Raw genomic sequence first — 18,894 nt, 5'->3', positions numbered from 1 at the left:
AGTGGGCATTTTTGGCATCCAATTTCTGTGTTGCACAGCCCAAACTACTTTTTTAGGAGTATTTAGGACACCACAATAGCCAACCCAGTTCAATAAGCATCCCTCTGGGGCTGTGCTGTGGCTCACCTGTACTGCCCAGTGCAGAGCTGTTTTGAAGTCCTTGTCCACCAGAGTCGGGTCTGCTCCCTTGTGCAGCAGAGTCTGGGTGTGCTGAGGTCTGTTGTGAAACGCAGCCCAGTGGAGTGAAGTCATTCCCTGCAAGCCACAAACCCAGAGGGCAAATTATTGTCACTCAAAGGAGCACCCTTCAAGGCTCTGTAGATAAGCTACGCAGCCCTGAAACCATCCAGGGTGGACAAATTCTTCCCTCTTCACCTTGATTTGAAATAGTAGCAGCTTCTGAATTAGTGGAGTCACAAGGGGGAACCAATTAGCTTTTTGGAATTATTACAGAAAATGGATACAAATACAAATGCTTCCTCCATATGTGCCTATAGCCTGTTATAAATAACATGTGGTCAGGGCCATGATGGCTGGTGGGACAGTTCCTCACTGCTCAGCTTGAATCCTGCAAGAAAAGCCTGGATTAGACTGGTGCTTCAGCATTACACAGCATGATGTTTGTGTTTGGTCTTATCTTTGATCCAAAATAAATATTATAAGCTATTACTGCAGCTGGTACTAGTCAGCAAGCTAAAGAACTGACAGAGTGATGCCCACAAAAAAGTCACAATATAAACACTTTATATTTACTTGTCAGGGAGAAAACAAAGCAAATGGTAAGGTATTCAGCTGCATTTTCATTCCATCTTAGCTACATCCAGTCAGTTTTAAGAGATCAGAGAATTCATGACCTATATTTGTACCTTCAGCATTGTTACACTCACATGCATTTTTCTCTATATCCATACTAATTAAGATTTTCTGTATAAATTGACTAATTTATTATGTTTCTAACAAATTTCTAGTGTTCTTAGGTGTGGTAACATTTTCCTTTGGGTAGGTTCTGTTTTCTCTCTTACCAGAAAAACACGTATTTCAAGGGTCTTGCCTGATTTCCAAAAGGATAAAAAGCATTAAAAATAAAAAAAAGGTTGAGTGGAAAAGCAATTTAAAACTTGAACTAGAACCCAATAAAGCCAGTTGGTAACAACCCAGCTAAAGTATGAGCTATACCGATGCAGAGAGCTTATCAGTGTGTTAAAATGGAAGCTGTTTGCAGTGATTTTCTGACTAAAAGCCTGAATGCCTCAGTATTCATTTCTCTCACTCATCCCATATCTTGTAAGACTTTTCAGTTCCCATGTGGTTTAAGAATGGGTGATAACAAAACAGAGCAGTTGAATGAGAGTTTTGGTTTTACTTAGTGTTTGCAAAGATTAATCATGGGGGGTTCGGTTTTGTAAAACCAAAACTGAGGGTAAACTCTTGCACCAACTGAAATTAATGGGATCTCTGCCATTGATGTCAGTAAACATGAGGGACCTAGTACTGTTGACGGACACACATTATCTGTGAGGCATCACTGAAGTGATTTCCAGCTGGGAAATGAGTACTAGCCACTGGTCCTGGAGAGCATGAAAATCACTGAAGAAGGAAACACTACAGTGTACCAGGCTGTCTTTCTGTCATCCTCTCTCAGTGTGTTGATATGGCCAAAAAAAAAATCCTTGAAAAATCAACTTTCTCTCCGTTTCTACTGTGGTAGCCAGCAGAATCAGTTGTAACATAAGAGTGTAAAACTGTGGATAGTTTTCAAAAATCTCTATAATAAAACGACAAAACTCAGAGAGGCCAATAGCATATGCTTAGTGCAAAAATATAAGAAACAAGGCTTGACAATATACTGCCACCTAATATTTTGGTAATCAGATTAAAGACTTCATATGATATCCAACCTGCTAAAAGGTAACGACGCATTTTCTGAAAAAGTCTTTATTTTAATTTTCTTTGAAACTATTGCCTGATAATTTTTGTAGAAGCCCCCATATTTTTATATGCAAAACCCCCAGAACAATTAATAAAAAAATTTCTTTTCATTTCCACACCATTTATGATACCACAGGTTTATATCATCCCTTTGATGTAGTTGCCAAGGTGAGAGTCCTGTTACAGTTAGTTTGCTCTAGTCAGCCTGCCCATGTAAGGAAGCTGCTCTATAACTATTATCATCTTTGTAGTCCTTTTTCTGTTCCTTTTCTTGTATATATTTTTTCAGTTTACTTTAGTAGCCATGTGGCTGTACAAAGGATTCAAACAGAGCTTCCTGTTTTCTTCTCCGTTTCCTTTCTAATACTTTGTACATTCCACGTGTCCTTTTGGAGCACCCAGCTGAGCAAAGAGCATTGAGCTGTTTGTCACAGCAGCTCACTCGTGTGGGCTTTCTGCAGCGGGCAACTGCTTTGTGCTTTGTGCTTTGTGCTACCACCCTGGAGTGGCATCTGTAGGTAAACAGACTGCTGTTCTTAAGTGGAAACATAAGTGGTATCAGAACTGCCAAAGCTGAAGGTCCAGCAGAAAACAATCTTAGAGGTGAGACAGGCAAACAATTGCACATTCACAAAAACTGAGGAGCAATATGGGACATAAAAGGACAAACCCCAAGAAATGGCTCTGAGAAATATAGTGTGACACTTGTTTTGCTCAGATTCAAGGCTTTTACAGGGATTGTTTCTTTGCATTGTCGTCTCACAGGCTTCACTAATAAACCCACAGAAAGACACGGTTGTGGAAGCTATGAAACCTCCAGATGTATTTCTTACTGTTTACGTGTTCATGCATTCATCAGGGTGATTTTCTCAAGCATCGAGTGGGAAAATTGAAGTGTTTACTTATGCCAAGAGAACAGCTCTGTTAGCTGTAATCATTTATTAGGATACACAATTTTCAGAAAACATGAGTATTCAGGGCTTAGTACTGACACTTGAACAAATATATTGTCAGTGCCAAATAACAATGAGATGAACTAGAAGCTCCAAATTGCATGTAGCAGTGCATTCCAGCAAAATATTATGGCTTGAAATGATGATCCACCATTTCACGCAATTCATTAGTAACATAGTTCTACATCGAGACAATACATGTGTCTGGTTTAGAGTGTTGTGAGCAGGGTCTGCAAACCTTTCAGTGGGTGAGAAAGAGGAAAAATATACAGCCCTCTGGCCATTCTGACACTGTGGAAAAGAGACACATCCTTTAGCAACTGTTAAAAAATGAACAGAAACATAGGAAAAGACACTCAGAATCTCTTATGTGTCTCGGCTTCTCTATTTGGAGAAAAACATGTGGGAAGTTAACTCTTTCCTATGTACAACATATATACATGCAGGACACAATTCCACATGGAAGACAACAGCACAAATTTTTGTGCTTCCATGACTGTTCTGTGTAATGCCAGCTCTCCAATACTTTTCCTGAGAATAGGAATTGAATGGTGGGATCAAGGAATCATTGAATCATAGAATGGCTTGGGCTGGAAGGGATCTTAAATATTATCTGGCTGGAGCCATGTGGCTGTACAAAGGATTCTGCCATAGGCAGAGACACCTTCCACTAGACCAGGTTGCTCCAAGCTCTACCCAGCCTGGTCTTGAACACTTATGATTGGTAAAAGTGAAGACTTGGTCCAGTGTCCAACTTCAGAACAATCAAGGGCAATTCTTGTCTTGGCAAATAATTTAAGAAGCGGATTCAAGGTACCTCATAGCTGGCTCAATAGAGAGAAGCTTTATTAGCCTACAGGTGCATCGTACATAGAAGGAAGAATGAGATAATACTTTGCAGAGTTTATTAAAAGCATTATAGAAATTTTTGACTTAGCCTTATTGTAAAATTGAATGGCTTCCATGCCTTCAGTGCCAGGGACTGTGACTTGTAGCACAAGCTCACTCACCTCATTGTCCTGGTGATTAATTTCACTAAGATTTGACTGCTGCAGAAGCAAGCTCAGAAGCCTGTGGAAGCAACGATATAATCAGTGTGCTGTATGCCTGACTAAACTTGAAAAACTGACAGTTTTTTAAAAACAAAACGTGCAATTTCATGAAAAATCAGTATTAGTGACGGGCACAGGTCAGAATCTTAGATCTGAGCTTTGTCATATGAGCAAAACAAATTGGACTTTATGACTTACAGTAACAACAAAACTTCAGAGCTTGGAATTAAAAGAAGATCCACTCAGAATAACTCTTATGCTGACTGCTGGGCTACAATCAGAATGTATAACACTGTACGTGTGTGCAGCTTTTGGTAGCTTAGAAATTTACATTTTAATAATATTGTATTATGGCATAGAACATAGCAATGCATAGGTTCACATTTTATAGAATATTGGACTACAAGCACTCGTGTCTAGTGGAGGGAACAATGAAGTAGTTACATGAAATATTATTCAAGTACAATAATATTTTTAACATCTTCTTATCCTTTTGCTATCTTGTGAAGATGTTCTAAAATCACTATAGGTTCAGCAAAGCTGGTTGTGTTTTATAGCAGGATACTAATTGTTTGGATCATGTACATGGCTGGACCATGAAAATTAAAAACTCCATCCATTCACATGCTGTAGCAAAGCCAATCCCAATATGAATGTACAGTTCTTAGGATTATAGCAAAATGAAGGATGTATCCTCAGTGGATCATTGTGCAAACCTGTGGCTCATCTGAAGGTGTGAATTTGGTAGAAACCTTCAGAACATGGAGATGAAGAAGACATACTGTTTAGCAAGGACAGTAAAAAATAATGAAGTATAAAGTAAAGAAATTTGATAAATGTAAAGATAACGCAGAAACAAATGTATAAAATCCTGCATTTATTCCTATGCAGAAGAGATTGAATAAAAATCTTTTGCTGCTTTTTATCTTCAACCACTTCTAGTGTATCTTCTGGGTTGAACTGTGCTCAGGTGTGTGCATCAAATTAACGTTTCATATCAAATTTGTTCTTCCCTACTGGTAATAAAGAACTAGCTATGTAAATTACAGTTGCTTAGGGATGATTTTGACAATTCTGCAGGTGAAAATCTTATCTACAGGTAACATCTTCCTCAGGTGTTGAAAGTCCAAATTTAAGACTTTTTTAAAGTAGAGTCCCTAAAGGGTGATGATTGGGCAGATCCCACCATAGGGATTTTGCTCTGACTTCAAATCCATTTGTGTGTGGATACCAATTCTGGTAGAAAAGAGGTGTCACACCTCTGTTTCTAAATGGAGTCATACTGTAGGAAATCTGAAAAGGATGACACTATGATTGTTGTGATTGGCTTGGTAGAAGTTTGTAAAAGTGAAGAAAGATTCTGTTGTCATTAAGAAAATTAATGAGAATCTCAGAAATTCCGTGTCTGACAATAGGTCTTGGTAAATATCAACTAGAGAGGAAAAACAAAGTAAGATAACCATAGTATTCTTGTAAAACCCATTTATCACATAGTTTTATAATCTGATACAGGGCTCTGTGGTTCAGCTCCTGATATGATCAACGACACCACTATATGTGAAAGAAATCTAATTATTTGACTAGAATGTTTGTCATGAACAAACTTTGACTCAGTTACACCATTATGGCAACCTAAGTGCTACATTTAAATATGTAGATACCCAACCAAGCAGCTGAGGTTTCTCTGCTATCTACTCTTAAAGGCATAGATCAGGAATGAATTATCTTTCCACCTTGCCTGTTAGGCTCTGTGGAGTGCACTGGAGCACATAAATAAATTATCAAATCAATACATGAACAGTCTCTGTCTTTCCAAGCTGCCTCTAGCACGTGAGGTTGTAGCAGTGGACTGCTAGCTTTCAAATTTAGCTGCAAAAGGATTTCAAAAGTGGCCATTGCATATTCTCTTTTGGCAGTGACACAGGATGACAAGGGACTGACAATGACCATGATGGAAAAACCTCTGCCCAGTGCTCCAGGCCTGTGTCTGGGCACGGGGCAAACCCATGGGGAAGACAGAGGAAAAGGAAAACTGTGCAGAGCAAAGAAGGGTCTGTATCCTTGGAGAATGTGAAAAACATTCAGGGGACCCAGTGTGCTCCTGGCAGAGGAGATTAGTGTTCCCTTTAAAGTGGCAACACGTGTGGTGTTGTACAAACATTTTATTTTTTCTTGTGTTGGCTTTGTTTAATGATAGGGACCTTTTTTCTGCAGGAATCTCAAATTATTCTCTCCAAGTGATGCATGAAAAGCAAAGATAATACGGAAAATGAATAAAGCTGTTAAAAAAGGCTGGAGAACAAGATCAGCAGAAATGACCAGATGTCTGGCCTGGTCTGATATGATTACAGCAACAAAATCATGGACTCAGTGACTATGTCACATGAATTGCATGTACTGAATGTTTAACCTGTTTCTAATGCCTTTCTGTACCTTCAGGCATGATTTACTTAGGGGAATTTTTTGAGTAAGTTTATTTAGCTATACAAACCAAAATTTATTAAATTGTACTATTGTCACAGGCTGGAATCAGAAAAAGAGAATATTTCTTAAGAGTTCTTGTGAAGACACTCTGTAGCTGTTACTCTACCTTCAGTAAAAGAGTTAAAAACGAGCCAGACCACCAGTCCTTAACTTCCCCTTTATGGCTGGGGATTTTCAGAGAGGTTGTCTTGTGGAAAACTTTTCTCACATTTGCCATGCTACTCAGAGGAGAAGTCCAGAGAAGGAGTCTTGTAATATCTCATGTGGTAGGACAGAAAGGTAGTTGGGCAGGGGAAACGTAGGGTTTCAATCTCCCTTCTAATTATTTTCCCTCCTCCAGCTATCACAATACTAAAACAGGCTCCTCTTTACCCAGCCATCGATCTCTGGTACACAAGTATTGCACAATGTTTTTCACCTCTCTACCCTTCATGGTAACGACTAAACAAAGACACAGGTCACAAGTGTAGCTGTCACAACTGTTATTCCTGCTGTGGGTTCTCCCTGGGGAGCCAGGCACATACCTGACGTCAGGCTCTGCGGTGGCAGCGTGTAGTGGCAACCTCCCGTTCTTGTCAGGTATGTTCTGCTTAGCACCATTCCTGAGCAGGCTGACACAGCCTTCCAGCCAGCCCTAAAAAAGAAATTGGAGCATATCACAGAGGAAAGTGAAAAGTATAAGGCCAGATCTTTTCTTGCTGGTCCTGGCATTCACATGTGACTGTAGCCACTTCTGTCTGCAGAGAAACTGGAATTTTTTTCCTCAAAAAAAAATTAGAGGTTTCTCAGCACTGAAAGTAGCTCCCCTTTGGAGTCTGGGCCTCAAACTACCTCAGTTATTAATGTCTCAGATGAGGTGTTTAATTTACACTGTAGTTTTTTTTTGTTTGTTTTTTGTTTTGTTTGTTTCTCTTCCCCCTGCATCTTTGGCAAGCACTAACAGTGATTAAAAACCTGCTAATTCCTGTATCATTAGCAGATGCTACACATATTCTTGCATGTGAATTCAATCATGCTAGATTAAACAAAGAACATGAGCACTCAATCTGATTTTGTTTGTGAGATTTTAGCAAGGACGGCAAATCAATGGTAAAAAGCCTTAGAGTGTGGTTTTATAAGTGTTGTTGCAGAAGTTTGTACTAGTGGCAGTGTTAGACTGAAAATAGCACCAAAACAGATGGGATGAATCAGTTCTTGGACTAAAACCTTCTATTGATCACCTCAACATAAAAACAAGTAAACAGTCTGGTTGTGACTGTGACTGCATAAATCTTTCAGCATATACTTAAGTCTGATGAAAATCAAGCATGAGTTTAAGTGTTTTGTTAAAACCACGGACCATTGACAAAGACCATTCCCTCTCATATGAGCTATTTTGGATTGGCATTACGAGCATTGCTGGGGGAAATGTGTGGAATGGTGGAATCAGAACACTCCTGTTGGAGCTCTTGGTGGAAGTACAAGACCACCAAATGCCACACGCAGTCTTGACTGTGCAACTCTCCTGAATTCATTTGTCTGGACAGACATCACAGCAGAATTCTCTCCGGACCTCTTGTTATATCCCTCACAGAAACAGAAATGGAAACTTAGAAGCCTGGGTGGTTCAAATCTTTTCCAGTCATTTCTTTTTTTCCAAAGAATATTTTTTCCCCTCCGGGAAAAGAGGAAGGAAAAAAGAAGTGTGACACTTATTATGGGATTTTTTTAAAATATCAAGCAGAGGAAATGTTTATTGTCAACTAAGTGGGGCATGCTCCTTCCACTGGATGAGACTGTCTGTTTTGTTATTTTCTACACTTATTTTCTGGCTGAATATTGCATAGCTAAGCAGGAACATTGTTTTTGTCTTGAATTTTCAGGAAGAAACTACGTGCAAGGGATGTCATTTAATTAGGCTGCCACGGTGTCTGTTTAAATGAGCTGGCAGTCATCCAGCTTAACTCATAATGCGCAGCCATGGATGCACACCCCTTCTTCCTTTTTGTCCAATTAATAATGGAAGCCCTGTCTGCTGGGCTAACTTGGTCCCCACTTTCTCTCTGAATTCTGAATTACCTGCTGCAAGGAGTAGAAGACTAAGGAGAAAAGGACTATCCTTGCTGCTTCAGACAGATTCTGAAGTACAATTCCTCTCCCAAATGTCTCAGTGGGATGTGTGCCCCCTCCTGTCACTTGGATGTGGGTTGATCAGGGGATTGGTTTGTTTGTGATCTGAGCAAACCAGCACCTGCAGCACCTAGAACTTCAGTCCTCAACCTGGCCACCCAGAGTCCAGCACCACAGTGAAAAGAAGCAATGCCCTTGTTCATCAAGTGTGCAGTAACAGTTGCCTGCTGATCACCAGAGTTTGAGACAGGAAAGCCCTCCTGTCTCAAACTAGAGCTTAATAAATATCTAATGCTGGCTATGCAAGGGGGAGAAGTCAATCTGCCTAATAAGAACAAGAGGAAACTTTCAGTGTACAAAAAAGCGCGATTTTCTTGTGAGATCCTCATATCATGCATTTATTTTATAAGTCAAAAGAGAAAGGACACTCTGACAGGAGTGTCTGACAGGAGTCCTGATCCTCTTGTAATAATCATTGCTCAGCTTTGTATTGTGGTAAAGTTTCAAAACCAATTCCATTGTTGTCTAGAACCAAATGTTTTGTGCTTTTTTTTTTCCTTCCTGTAGTATAAGCAGAAATCTTATTTGGTTTGTACATTTACTCCCTTCACTCCATCCTTGTCCCCCAAGTCTTGGTACCAAATAAGTTGCCAGAGATAAACTGGTACGTCCACAAGCATCTTGAGTATTAATATTAGCTCCCATCTTCAACAGAAGCTTCACTGTGTCAACCTGGCGTCCTGACACAGCATGCATCAAAGGTGTGCAACCTGGGGAAGAAAGCCAAATTAATTTTACCATTTGTTGTGTCATGTCTATAAGATATAGCTTCTTATTTTCTGATCTTAACACTGGCAAGCTAACAAATCCTTTCTCTGACAACTGTCCAATAGTGGTACTCAGCTTTTTTTAGTCAGGAAGTAACTTCTATGACAGTCTCTGACCACTGATTTTAAAAAGAGCATGACTATATTACCAAAAGTTTTGCCTCACTAACTCTGCTTCTGGAGGGAAAAGTGCTTTTCTGTTGATAAGTTCCCAAAATTAACTTTTGGCTTTGTACACCATTTTGGAGGCTAATATCCTTCAGACTGACTAGTAACCAGATGGTGCCTGTCTAATTTTCTCAAAACCCAGCTTCATTATGTCTGTATATTCAAAAGACTTACGAAATCAAGCTGTGTCCCATGCAAAGGTATAAAAGTGTGAGTTGGCCCTTTATGCAGAGAACAACTTAATTTGAAGTCTGGATTTGCTCTAGGATATCTTATTTCCTGTGTTTTTATAAGAAGTTTTTTAATATGCTGCAAAACTTTTCTGTTTTGAAAAACCCCTGAAATCTCCATTTAAACCTAATAATCAAATTTCTTCATGAAGTATTGTACCATTTAATTGCTTCCTCTTCCTTCCATTCTGTTAACAGTTGAAAAACAGCAGGAGATTTTCCTGCAGAATCTAACAAAGCATTTTAAAGTTACTAGGCTGGGATTAAACATAAGTATTAGAAACTATAAGACTACTAGAAACTTCATCTATAGTTGAAGAATAATTATTCTTACTGGACTCAATGAGATTGCTGAGGAAATGTGCTACTCAACCTGAGGTCACGTAGAGCCTAAAAAATGTGCAGGATATGAGCTGTATGTTTTGTGCTGAAATACTGCTCTTTAGTTACATTTGCATGGAGAGCCTAGGAGACAAGTTAGCTCCAGTGCTGAAGCACTCCTGGCCAGTCCATCTCCTCCTACTCCACCCACCACTCACACCTAGTCTTTCTCCCATTAACGAGTGGACAGGGACCACTTAAGTAAATTTTCTCTACTAACCAGTGGATGTTTTAAAGATATCAGTAATAATGCCTGGCTTAGAGTATATGAAAAATTGGTAGCTTGGTAAAAGCTGTTAGAAAAGACAGTGCTCATATGGACCCTTTATAAGAAAATGCAATCAAAAAAAATACTTCTGACAAAAAAAAGTTGGCCTTGAGAACAGCTTCCAGAAGTCTGTGGTTCTTACTCACTTCGGAAACAGATGCATATGAAACCCAGCCAATGTACAATAATTTGTAATAACATTAAATAGTAACTTGAACACAAAATGAGCACAGCCTGACAGATAAAACGGATCATTTAGATAATTGCACATTGTATCCTTTGGCAAAAAAATTACTTGACAAAACCACTCAAACTGTGACTTTACACATACTATAACATTTGCTTTAGAGATGTCCAGAATGTATGTCATTTTGCATTGGTAATATTTTTTTTTTTCCTCCCCTGAAATGTCAGCAGTTTCTCAGCATACCCCTAAACAAGATAAACTAAATAAATGGTAAAGTACGGTCTAATTATAGAAAAACAGCTTATTTGTAATCATGTGAAAATATCTTACAATTATAGGGGGAAAGAATTATCCAAACTGTGCATTTCCAGTGGATGTTCCAAAGAATAACTCAAATTTCCCATATTCTGCTACTAAATATAATTTCCTGAACTAAAACATCAGAGTAAAAAAATGGAAAGTTTAATTTGCAAGCTGAAGCAACAGATCTCCTGAGAACAAGCTCGGCCTTCATTTACCCTCTCTGTCACAAGACTCCAGGATGGAAGGATCCTCTCGGATCACTGCAGTCAGGGTGTTCACATCGCCGTTAGCTGCCGCTTGGTAAACCACAGCCAAGTCCATCTCTTCTGCTGCATCAGCTGCAGTCAAGGAGCACAGCCATGAGCAAACAGAGAGCAAGTACAAATGATAAACAGGAAAAATAACGACACTTGTCTCACTGAGTTTAAATGACTGTGCAACTTGGGGTGGAACAAAGTGTATCTAAACAGCACTGTGGTTTTTGTTAGTCATCTGAAAATTGCTTTTCATCATAACTTATTCCAAAAACTTTCAAACATAGACACTGAAAGGACTTATGAAAAATTCTGGAAAGTTTCCACTTCTTGTAAGAAATCATACTAACATAACATGACTTGAGAAAAAATGTAATAACTGAACTAGCTCGTAATATTTCTGGCTGCACTTTTATGAGATAGGAGGAAATCAGGACTCAGGTGTTTTCAATTTCAGTGTTATCCTTGTACCAGTCAGAAGACTGAGGCTTTTCACTTCCCTGCAATGTCCAACGGAATTCTCTTCTCGGGAGAGTAAACTTCTGGCAGCAATGGTTTGTGTTGATAATTCCTGCAAAAAGGAAAAGTGGACTATTGCTTGGAACCCAGGAGAGGTTTATTTTGTTTGGCAGCTACAGTGTGAGTTATTATTTGAAGCAGATGCTTTGCAGAACCTGTTCTGGAACATTCCTCAGGCTTTTCTTTCTAAAGAAGTAAGATTCTCTTTGCTTCTTTCCTTTTCACTTCTTTTCAGACTTGTCATGTCATGCTCCACAGGTGTGCACCTCCTTTGCCTTCAAGAGGATTACTAACCTTTTAACTCTTGGAGTCAAAAGAGTAGATTTTTGGGTGCGGGGTCAAATCTGATGTAATGGTAAAATGCTCTAGATATGTATTGCTGGTCAGAAACAGTCGCATGTTTCTTATACCTATTAACTCAAAAATAAGTACAGCCATAGTGAGCTGTACTGTTCACCATGGCTGAGGGTCTGTTGGGGTTTAACATCACTGCCCTGACCCCTGAGGGGTGGAAAGGAGAATCAGAAAATGGTAAAGCTGTTGGGTTAAGGTAAGAACAGTTTAATAATTGAAATAACACATCATCATCATCATCACCACCACCAGAACAACAACATCATCGTTAATAATTGTAATAGAAGGAGAGAAAGAGATGAATAACACCCAAGAAAGGCAAGTGATGCACAGTACAGTTGCTTGCCACCTGCTGACTGATGCCCAGCCCGTCATGCCGCAGCTCCCCCCAGTTCACATCCTGGCCATGTTGTTCTGTGCATGGAACATCCCTTTGGCCATGTGGGGTCAGCCCAGCCTCTTGGCACCGACTCCATGCAGAGTGCATGCTCCCCCAGCCTCTCTGCACCGACTGCTGCAGAGCACATTAAATGTACATTAACGTACAGAGGACATTAAATGTACTGGATTTAGGGCAAGCACTAACTACGAACAACTAAAACAGCACTCTGTTTTCAATATTAGTCTCATACTAAATGCAAAATACAGCACGGTATTCGCTGCTAAGAAGAAAATCAACTCTATTCCAGGCTAAACCAGGACAGGGTCAGAGCTATAAAACGTATCACTTGTCCAGCCACTCCACAACCTTGTGAGCTGGAGAAAATGCCTAAATCACACTACAGAGTTGATCGAAGGAAAGACAGATTGACTGGTGACTTATCTGTACTGTCAAACTTCTGGAGATAGTATGACTATTTACATTTTTTGAGTGATAAAAGACCTATAAATATTGTTGCAAAGTATTAGCCACACTATTCATGTTGTGATCAGACGATGTCTCAGATGAACTTACATGAGCTCTACGTTAGACTTCACAGCCTAGCCTAATTCTGCACGTGATCTTCTCTCACTGGGTGCAATCAGTACTCTGGACTTCAAAATTTGGCTGCCATGGAAACACAATCTGCTCTTACCCTGGAATGGGTTAGTTTGTCAAAGCTGGAACTCTGTGGGCTTGGGAAAATTAAAAAGCTGGTATTAATCTGCCTTTGTCACAGATTCCCTCTCCATTTCTCCTCAGCTAAAGAGAATCTAATTTATTTTCTTTCTTCTAACTGGTACTTTAAATTACACACTTCATAAAGTTTGTGAATAAAAATGTTAACTTGATTTTTATTCTGTTGAGGGGGTCTGTTGCTGAGGCAACTGTTCGTTTGGCTCAGGAGGTTTGTCCTGTGGGCTTGGGAAATCCAGAGAGATGAGGAGTCATTGCTGCTGAAGAGTCATCATCAGTGACTAGTACATGAAGAAAAAGAAGTGACTTCACCACTGGTTCAGTTAGTAATATTTCCTTATTACATCAGACCTGAAGATGCCTCTCACAATCGGTACATTCAGCAAAAAAGGTTAATGATAAGTTCAGGTCTGACTGGTTGATAGCTTGAGCTACTCCTCTTGTCCTCCAGTTTCTGGAGGTACACAGAGGGTGCCAGCCCTGAGCAGTGATTTGGCTCCTCTGACGTCTGCTGTCGTGTACAGCTGTGCAGGTGCTGTGTGGGTGTGGTACAGAGAAGATGCTGCTGGCACTGGGAAAGAAACTGCTACATGTAGTGAGGCAGACAGTGAATCAAAGGGTCCTCACCTCCTTTGAGGTATAATTGTGCATTGCACATGTAAATTTTCTACTCCTTTTTTGCCTTGCACATATTGTAAAGTATTCCTGTTGTGAGTCAGGAGCAGAGAAATCTAGCCACAAAAGGGAAATCTCCATCTCCCAAGCAGAGCAGTTGCTCACCTGGAGGGCACTATGGCAGGAAGAAGAGGACAAGGGTGCACTCCTTCATGTGGGTCTCTGAACATCTCTGCCCTTTTTCCTCTAGGTAAAACCAAGACACTTCCCCTTTGCTTCTGCTGCGCTCAGTCTGCTTTCCCCAGAGCAATTATCCTTGTTTTACTTGTGTATAAGGAGGGGAAGTAAAACTGTGGATGGACGGACAGAAGGATGGATGGATGGATGGATGGATGGATGGATGGATAGATGGATGGAAAAATTAATGAAGTTTTGCCCCTGCCTTTTCTTGCAGAACACAGGCTCCATTCCAGTTGGATGGTGGCATGAAGCCACAAAGATTTACACTTCCACAACCACAAGTCCAATCTGCCAGAGCAAGGAGAAGCAGGTGGAGCAGGCTATCACCCTTCCTGTCAGCCTCGGCCACGAGCAAAGGATAAGCACTCATGCTGGGATCTGAATAAAGATGACTGACATGAATTCCGTATCTGTAGGGGCGACCCAACTACTAGTGGGGTGTCTTGACTTGTGTGATTGTGGATGGGGAGTGAGAAGGAAGACAGATAAATTGTGCTCTGACGTTTCACATGACAGAGAGCAGAAAATGCTGGAAGAGCTTGGATGTCATTTGTGCTGGATGCACTTGGCTCCAGCTGAACAACACAACCATTTAATCTTCCTCCAGCTCACCCTGTCAAGGAATGGAGAAGTAAGGGGGCGAAGGTAGTAGAACATTTATTTTTGAAGACATCTTCCTGGGCAGAAGAGGAATGGTTCAGAGAGTGGGCATTTTGCAGAAGGCAACAGTGAAGTACTGAGTGCCCGTGTCCCACCCTCTGTGAGCTTACCCTGCTGGGGGCTTTGCTGTGGCTGGGTCACAAGCTCCATGAGGCAGAAAGGGATTGTGAACAACCAAATGCCTGACTCTTCACCTTCTAATGTGTTAGAGTTACTCCATTACTACGTTGCAGTCCAAGAAATGCCACTAAGTACGGTCCCATTTCAAATACATTTTACATTTTGGAGAATTGCTGTGATACTAGTGAAAGGAAGCTGTCAGTCAGATTCAGAAAGGCAGAAGTGCTTTTCCATTTTTTTTTTCCCATTCCATTTTTTTTCCATTTAAGTGCTTGTGTATAGAAAAAGGCAAGGGAGAGACTGCAGGCTGGCAGTAGTGGTGTCGAAAGGTCTGGAAGAAAAGATTAAATGACATACAGGGTGGTGTTAAAATCCTCAGAAACAATCAAAGTTAAACACCAATCTATCTGAAATAACCTGCAGTGTTTTAAGAATGTATAATTTCTTCAAGGCAAAGTAGTTTTCTTTTGATCAAAAAGGGGGTATATAAAAAGAGAATTATTACAGTATTCAGAGCAGTGAAATTGTGCTTCTCATTATCTTAATTCTCTTTCTTAATTCTCCTCTGATGTACTTTGAAGAATGCATGTTTTACATGATTTGTGATGTTGGCTGATTTGTTGTTTTACAAAGTGCACATGAGATGTACATAAGTGCATGCTTTCCAGCGCACTGGATTTTTAAGTTCTATGTAAATTTGCTGGAGCTTAGTGTACATGCTCACGCACACGTACATGACAATCATTGATTTTGGACTTAGTAAACCAAAGATATTAAAAACTGAAGACAGAATAATAGGATAATTCACGTTCATTGTGAAAAAGAACTAATTATGCATGTAATTTACTACCCTCTCTCTCATAATTCCTCCTGTCTCCTCCACTAGCCAAAGGCCATATGTGATTTCCTACACCTGGCTGTTAGGACATAATACTGTGTAGTTTATTGGTTTTCAGTACATCAGTGTCCAGGGTCAGTGGGAGGGGCAGTTTTTGAAAAGTGTAACTTACTCTCTACTACTGCATTTTTATTGAACACTTAACAAAATAATAATCCCTGTGCATGCCTGGCAGTGCATGCATCAGTACAGGCTTTTGTCTGCTTTCTCTGTTTATTTAGTAAACATTTGAAATCAGGCACAGCCGACATTTATTTAAATAGCACCTAGCAATATTAGGAGGGAAGGGGTTTCTGGTGCTGTTTGTCTTCTCTAAGTCCCACATTCCTGTTACTATTGTAAGTATTTTGAGCTATTACTGAGCAAAACAGTTGCAAAGAGACAGTTATGATTTTCAAATTTGGAATACAGGGGATTTGTTTTTATTTATAGTTGGGAGAGTCTTCTGGTGTGTGGGATGGAGAAAAAAGGGTTTGTGTGGAGAGATGAATTATTTTTTTGGACCAACAGAGAGAAATTTAGTGTGTTTGAAAAATAGTTTGTATTCTTCCATTGTTGTAAATTGCTGCAATAAAAGACATTTCCCTCCTCCTTTCTAAAAAAATGATACCTGCTTAAATCAATAATGTGCCAACACAGTAAGAAGGTATTTGGAAAAAATCCACTATACACTCTAAGTTTTGAATAGAGTATTCTTTGCAGAGTAACCAGTGAGCTCAGTATCCCATTAATGTGTGTTTTGTGCTCCTGCTTCCCATCCACCTCCCACGCAGCTACCAGGGAAGGCACGCAGTAAATCACAAAGCACCTAATGAGCAAGCATTCCTGCAGCGCCGGTGAAGCAGAGGCGATGAATGCATAGTGAAGGGACCTTCTGGCAGGGGAGTTGATGTGGGTGGAGAGTGACACAGGCTGCAGGTGATTCTGGACAGAAATTGGGATGGGTCAGTGTGAAGGGTGGCCTGGCAGCAGGGGCGGGGGGGGTGCAGATTAGGAGCAAGGGGAAGTATAGGTAGATGCTGCCTCCCAGCTCTATCCCTTCTATCTGGATAAACCGGTTGGGGTCCGAGGTCTCCTGCACTGCTTTCTGCCCCCTAAAACATCTGGAGACTTGGCTTTGCCTTCCCCAGCCTTGGTGATATGCCAGCCTCATTCCTGGTGCCACTTCCACTGGCTCCCTGGCAGCCATCCCATGGCACTGAGCATGCAGGATTTTACCTCTGCCTCCCCACTCCGAGCCCTGCTGGGATGGCATGTGGCACAGAGGACACTCATAGTGCTGCAGGAGCAGAGGTTGGAATGGCTGTCTGGGGCTGCAGAAGCTCAGTCATCCCCACACCTCTGTCCTGTTGGGAAAAATGCTCCTTAGGTCATTCACACGTGATTTAGGAATACCTGTCTCTATTCCTGCAGTACAGCTCCCCCTTTTATCACTGCACTTCCCTTTATACTTGTTGGTAACAGATTTTTCTCTCTTGTCACTCAGTTTTATTTCCCACTCATCCCCCACTACAAGGGGATTCCAGCTGGGCTGACACAGACCAGTACTCCCAAGACTGCTCAGGTTTTGAGTGCTACTGTGGCTGAAGGTCAGTGATAAACCCACCGCTTTATGTGGGCTGTATTCACTTTGGATTCACCAGGGTAGTATAGGAAAGCATAGAAGTACAACCTGTAGCACTCAGCTCCCCAAAAGTCAGCGCCTTGTCTTCCTCCTGCTTTCATTTTTGTTCCACCATCAGCCCCTTTGCTGTGGGGCCAGTGTGGCCACGTCAGCTCAGATATTTTGCAGGTTGGCACTGGAAACTGTGGCCACTGCACACATATTTTGCACTACAGCAAAGTATTTTTTGGTAAGCCAACCTAGAAATTTATTGTAACAGGCATAATCAAGCAATGACAGTGTCCTGCTTTGGGAACAAAAAAGGAATGTCATTACACCTGTAGTGGATTAAGCCATAAGACATAAAAGCTTGTATTGGCAAATAAAGACATGAAATTTAACATTTAACTTCAAAATAGACATGAAAGAGACATTTATATTTCCATAGCAACCTTACAATCTTTACGTTGGGTATTTTAGTCATCTCTTAAATTTGCAATTATGGCAATACTCACTTATACAGATAAATTTCCTAAAGCAAAGTATTTCACTTGTCAGCTTCTAGTCCTTTCGTAAGTGTAGACTTACGAAAACCACCTGTTCTTAAATTTTTTACTCCATTTAAAACTGCTCTGTTTGCTAGTGCTGCAACTGTTTTTAATATCTATAACCACAAAAAGACCAATATACAATACAAAGACAAATAAATAAATAAATAAATAAATATATATATATACATCTCTCAGTGCTAACCATAAGAGTAGCCAGATGCTGTTGCTGTTCTGCTGAAAATCAATTTTTTTAAATCACTGTAGCAGTAGACTGAAATATCCATCCAGTCTAACACTGATGGAAGAGATTCCTTTACATGAAACCAAAATAAACCTAATCTTTCCCAAAAATGAATGTTATTGATTCTGTGAAGTGACCATAGCACATTTGCATGGGACGCGTTGGAGGACCAGAGGATTTTGAAATTAGTAGCACGTGACTTACCTTTGTGCTGGTCAAACACGGATGAGGAACTGAAATCCATTGTGATCTATCTCATTATTTACAACCAGACCAGACAAATGCCACCTCCAGGGTTCTCAGGGTAGAATCTCACACATTACAGTACACAGCGAAACGATAGCTGTCACCACTCTTCCTCTCAGAGACTTAAACTCGCTTTGCGGCTGCAGGTTGTTGCCAAGGCAAGAGCCTGATGGAAACATTATATTCTCTTACGGACTCTCTTAAAAAGATGCCCCTGGAAGCCTATCTGAGATGCTGAAAGATGCCACGTCTCCAGCGAGTGCCAGAGCGTGCGAGCGGCTCGGCGGTGCCGCAGCTCGGGCAGCCCAGCGCGGGCAGCGCCAGCGGCCGGGCTGGCACACGGAGCATGTGCAGAGCCCCGGGCCCGCGCTCGCCCAGCCTCTCCTGGGCCCGCGGCCCAGCCGGGCCCGCGCTGCCCGCCCCCCCTGCGCCGGAGAGCCGCCGGGCCCTGGGGCCTTCGGGTACCAGCGGGGCGAGCGCAGCGCGGAGAACACAGCTCACAGGCCCTCCTGCCTCGGTTCGGTACCGCTCAGTTACAGTTAGTTAAGGGACGGTGAAGGGACAGTACTGACAGCAAACTGCTGC

General features: G+C 41.1%; 1 protein-coding gene across 1 annotated transcript in view; it reads right to left on the bottom strand.

Moving 5' to 3' along the window:
- ANKRD55 (ankyrin repeat domain 55) overlaps positions 1-18,499 on the bottom strand; it is a 47,062-nt gene extending 28,563 nt beyond the window's left edge. The window contains exons 1-6 of the mRNA XM_041408004.1: positions 18,268-18,499; positions 11,107-11,229; positions 9,167-9,297; positions 6,943-7,052; positions 3,893-3,953; positions 127-255 (exon numbers count right to left, since the gene is read on the bottom strand). Of these exons, the coding sequence (XP_041263938.1) occupies positions 127-255; positions 3,893-3,953; positions 6,943-7,052; positions 9,167-9,297; positions 11,107-11,229; positions 18,268-18,307 (594 nt within the window). The 5' untranslated portion in view covers positions 18,308-18,499. The remainder of the gene's footprint in view (positions 1-126; positions 256-3,892; positions 3,954-6,942; positions 7,053-9,166; positions 9,298-11,106; positions 11,230-18,267) is intronic.
- Positions 18,500-18,894: the final 395 nt, after the last annotated feature.

The sequence above is a fragment of the Onychostruthus taczanowskii genome, unplaced genomic scaffold (genome assembly GCF_017590055.1).
Source record: "Onychostruthus taczanowskii isolate IOZ18803 unplaced genomic scaffold, ASM1759005v1 scaffold285, whole genome shotgun sequence".
In the NCBI taxonomy this organism is placed as follows: domain Eukaryota; kingdom Metazoa; phylum Chordata; class Aves; order Passeriformes; family Passeridae; genus Onychostruthus; species Onychostruthus taczanowskii.
The sequence above is the reverse complement of the archived record's forward strand: the minus strand, read 5'-3'. Positions and strand labels throughout refer to the sequence as shown.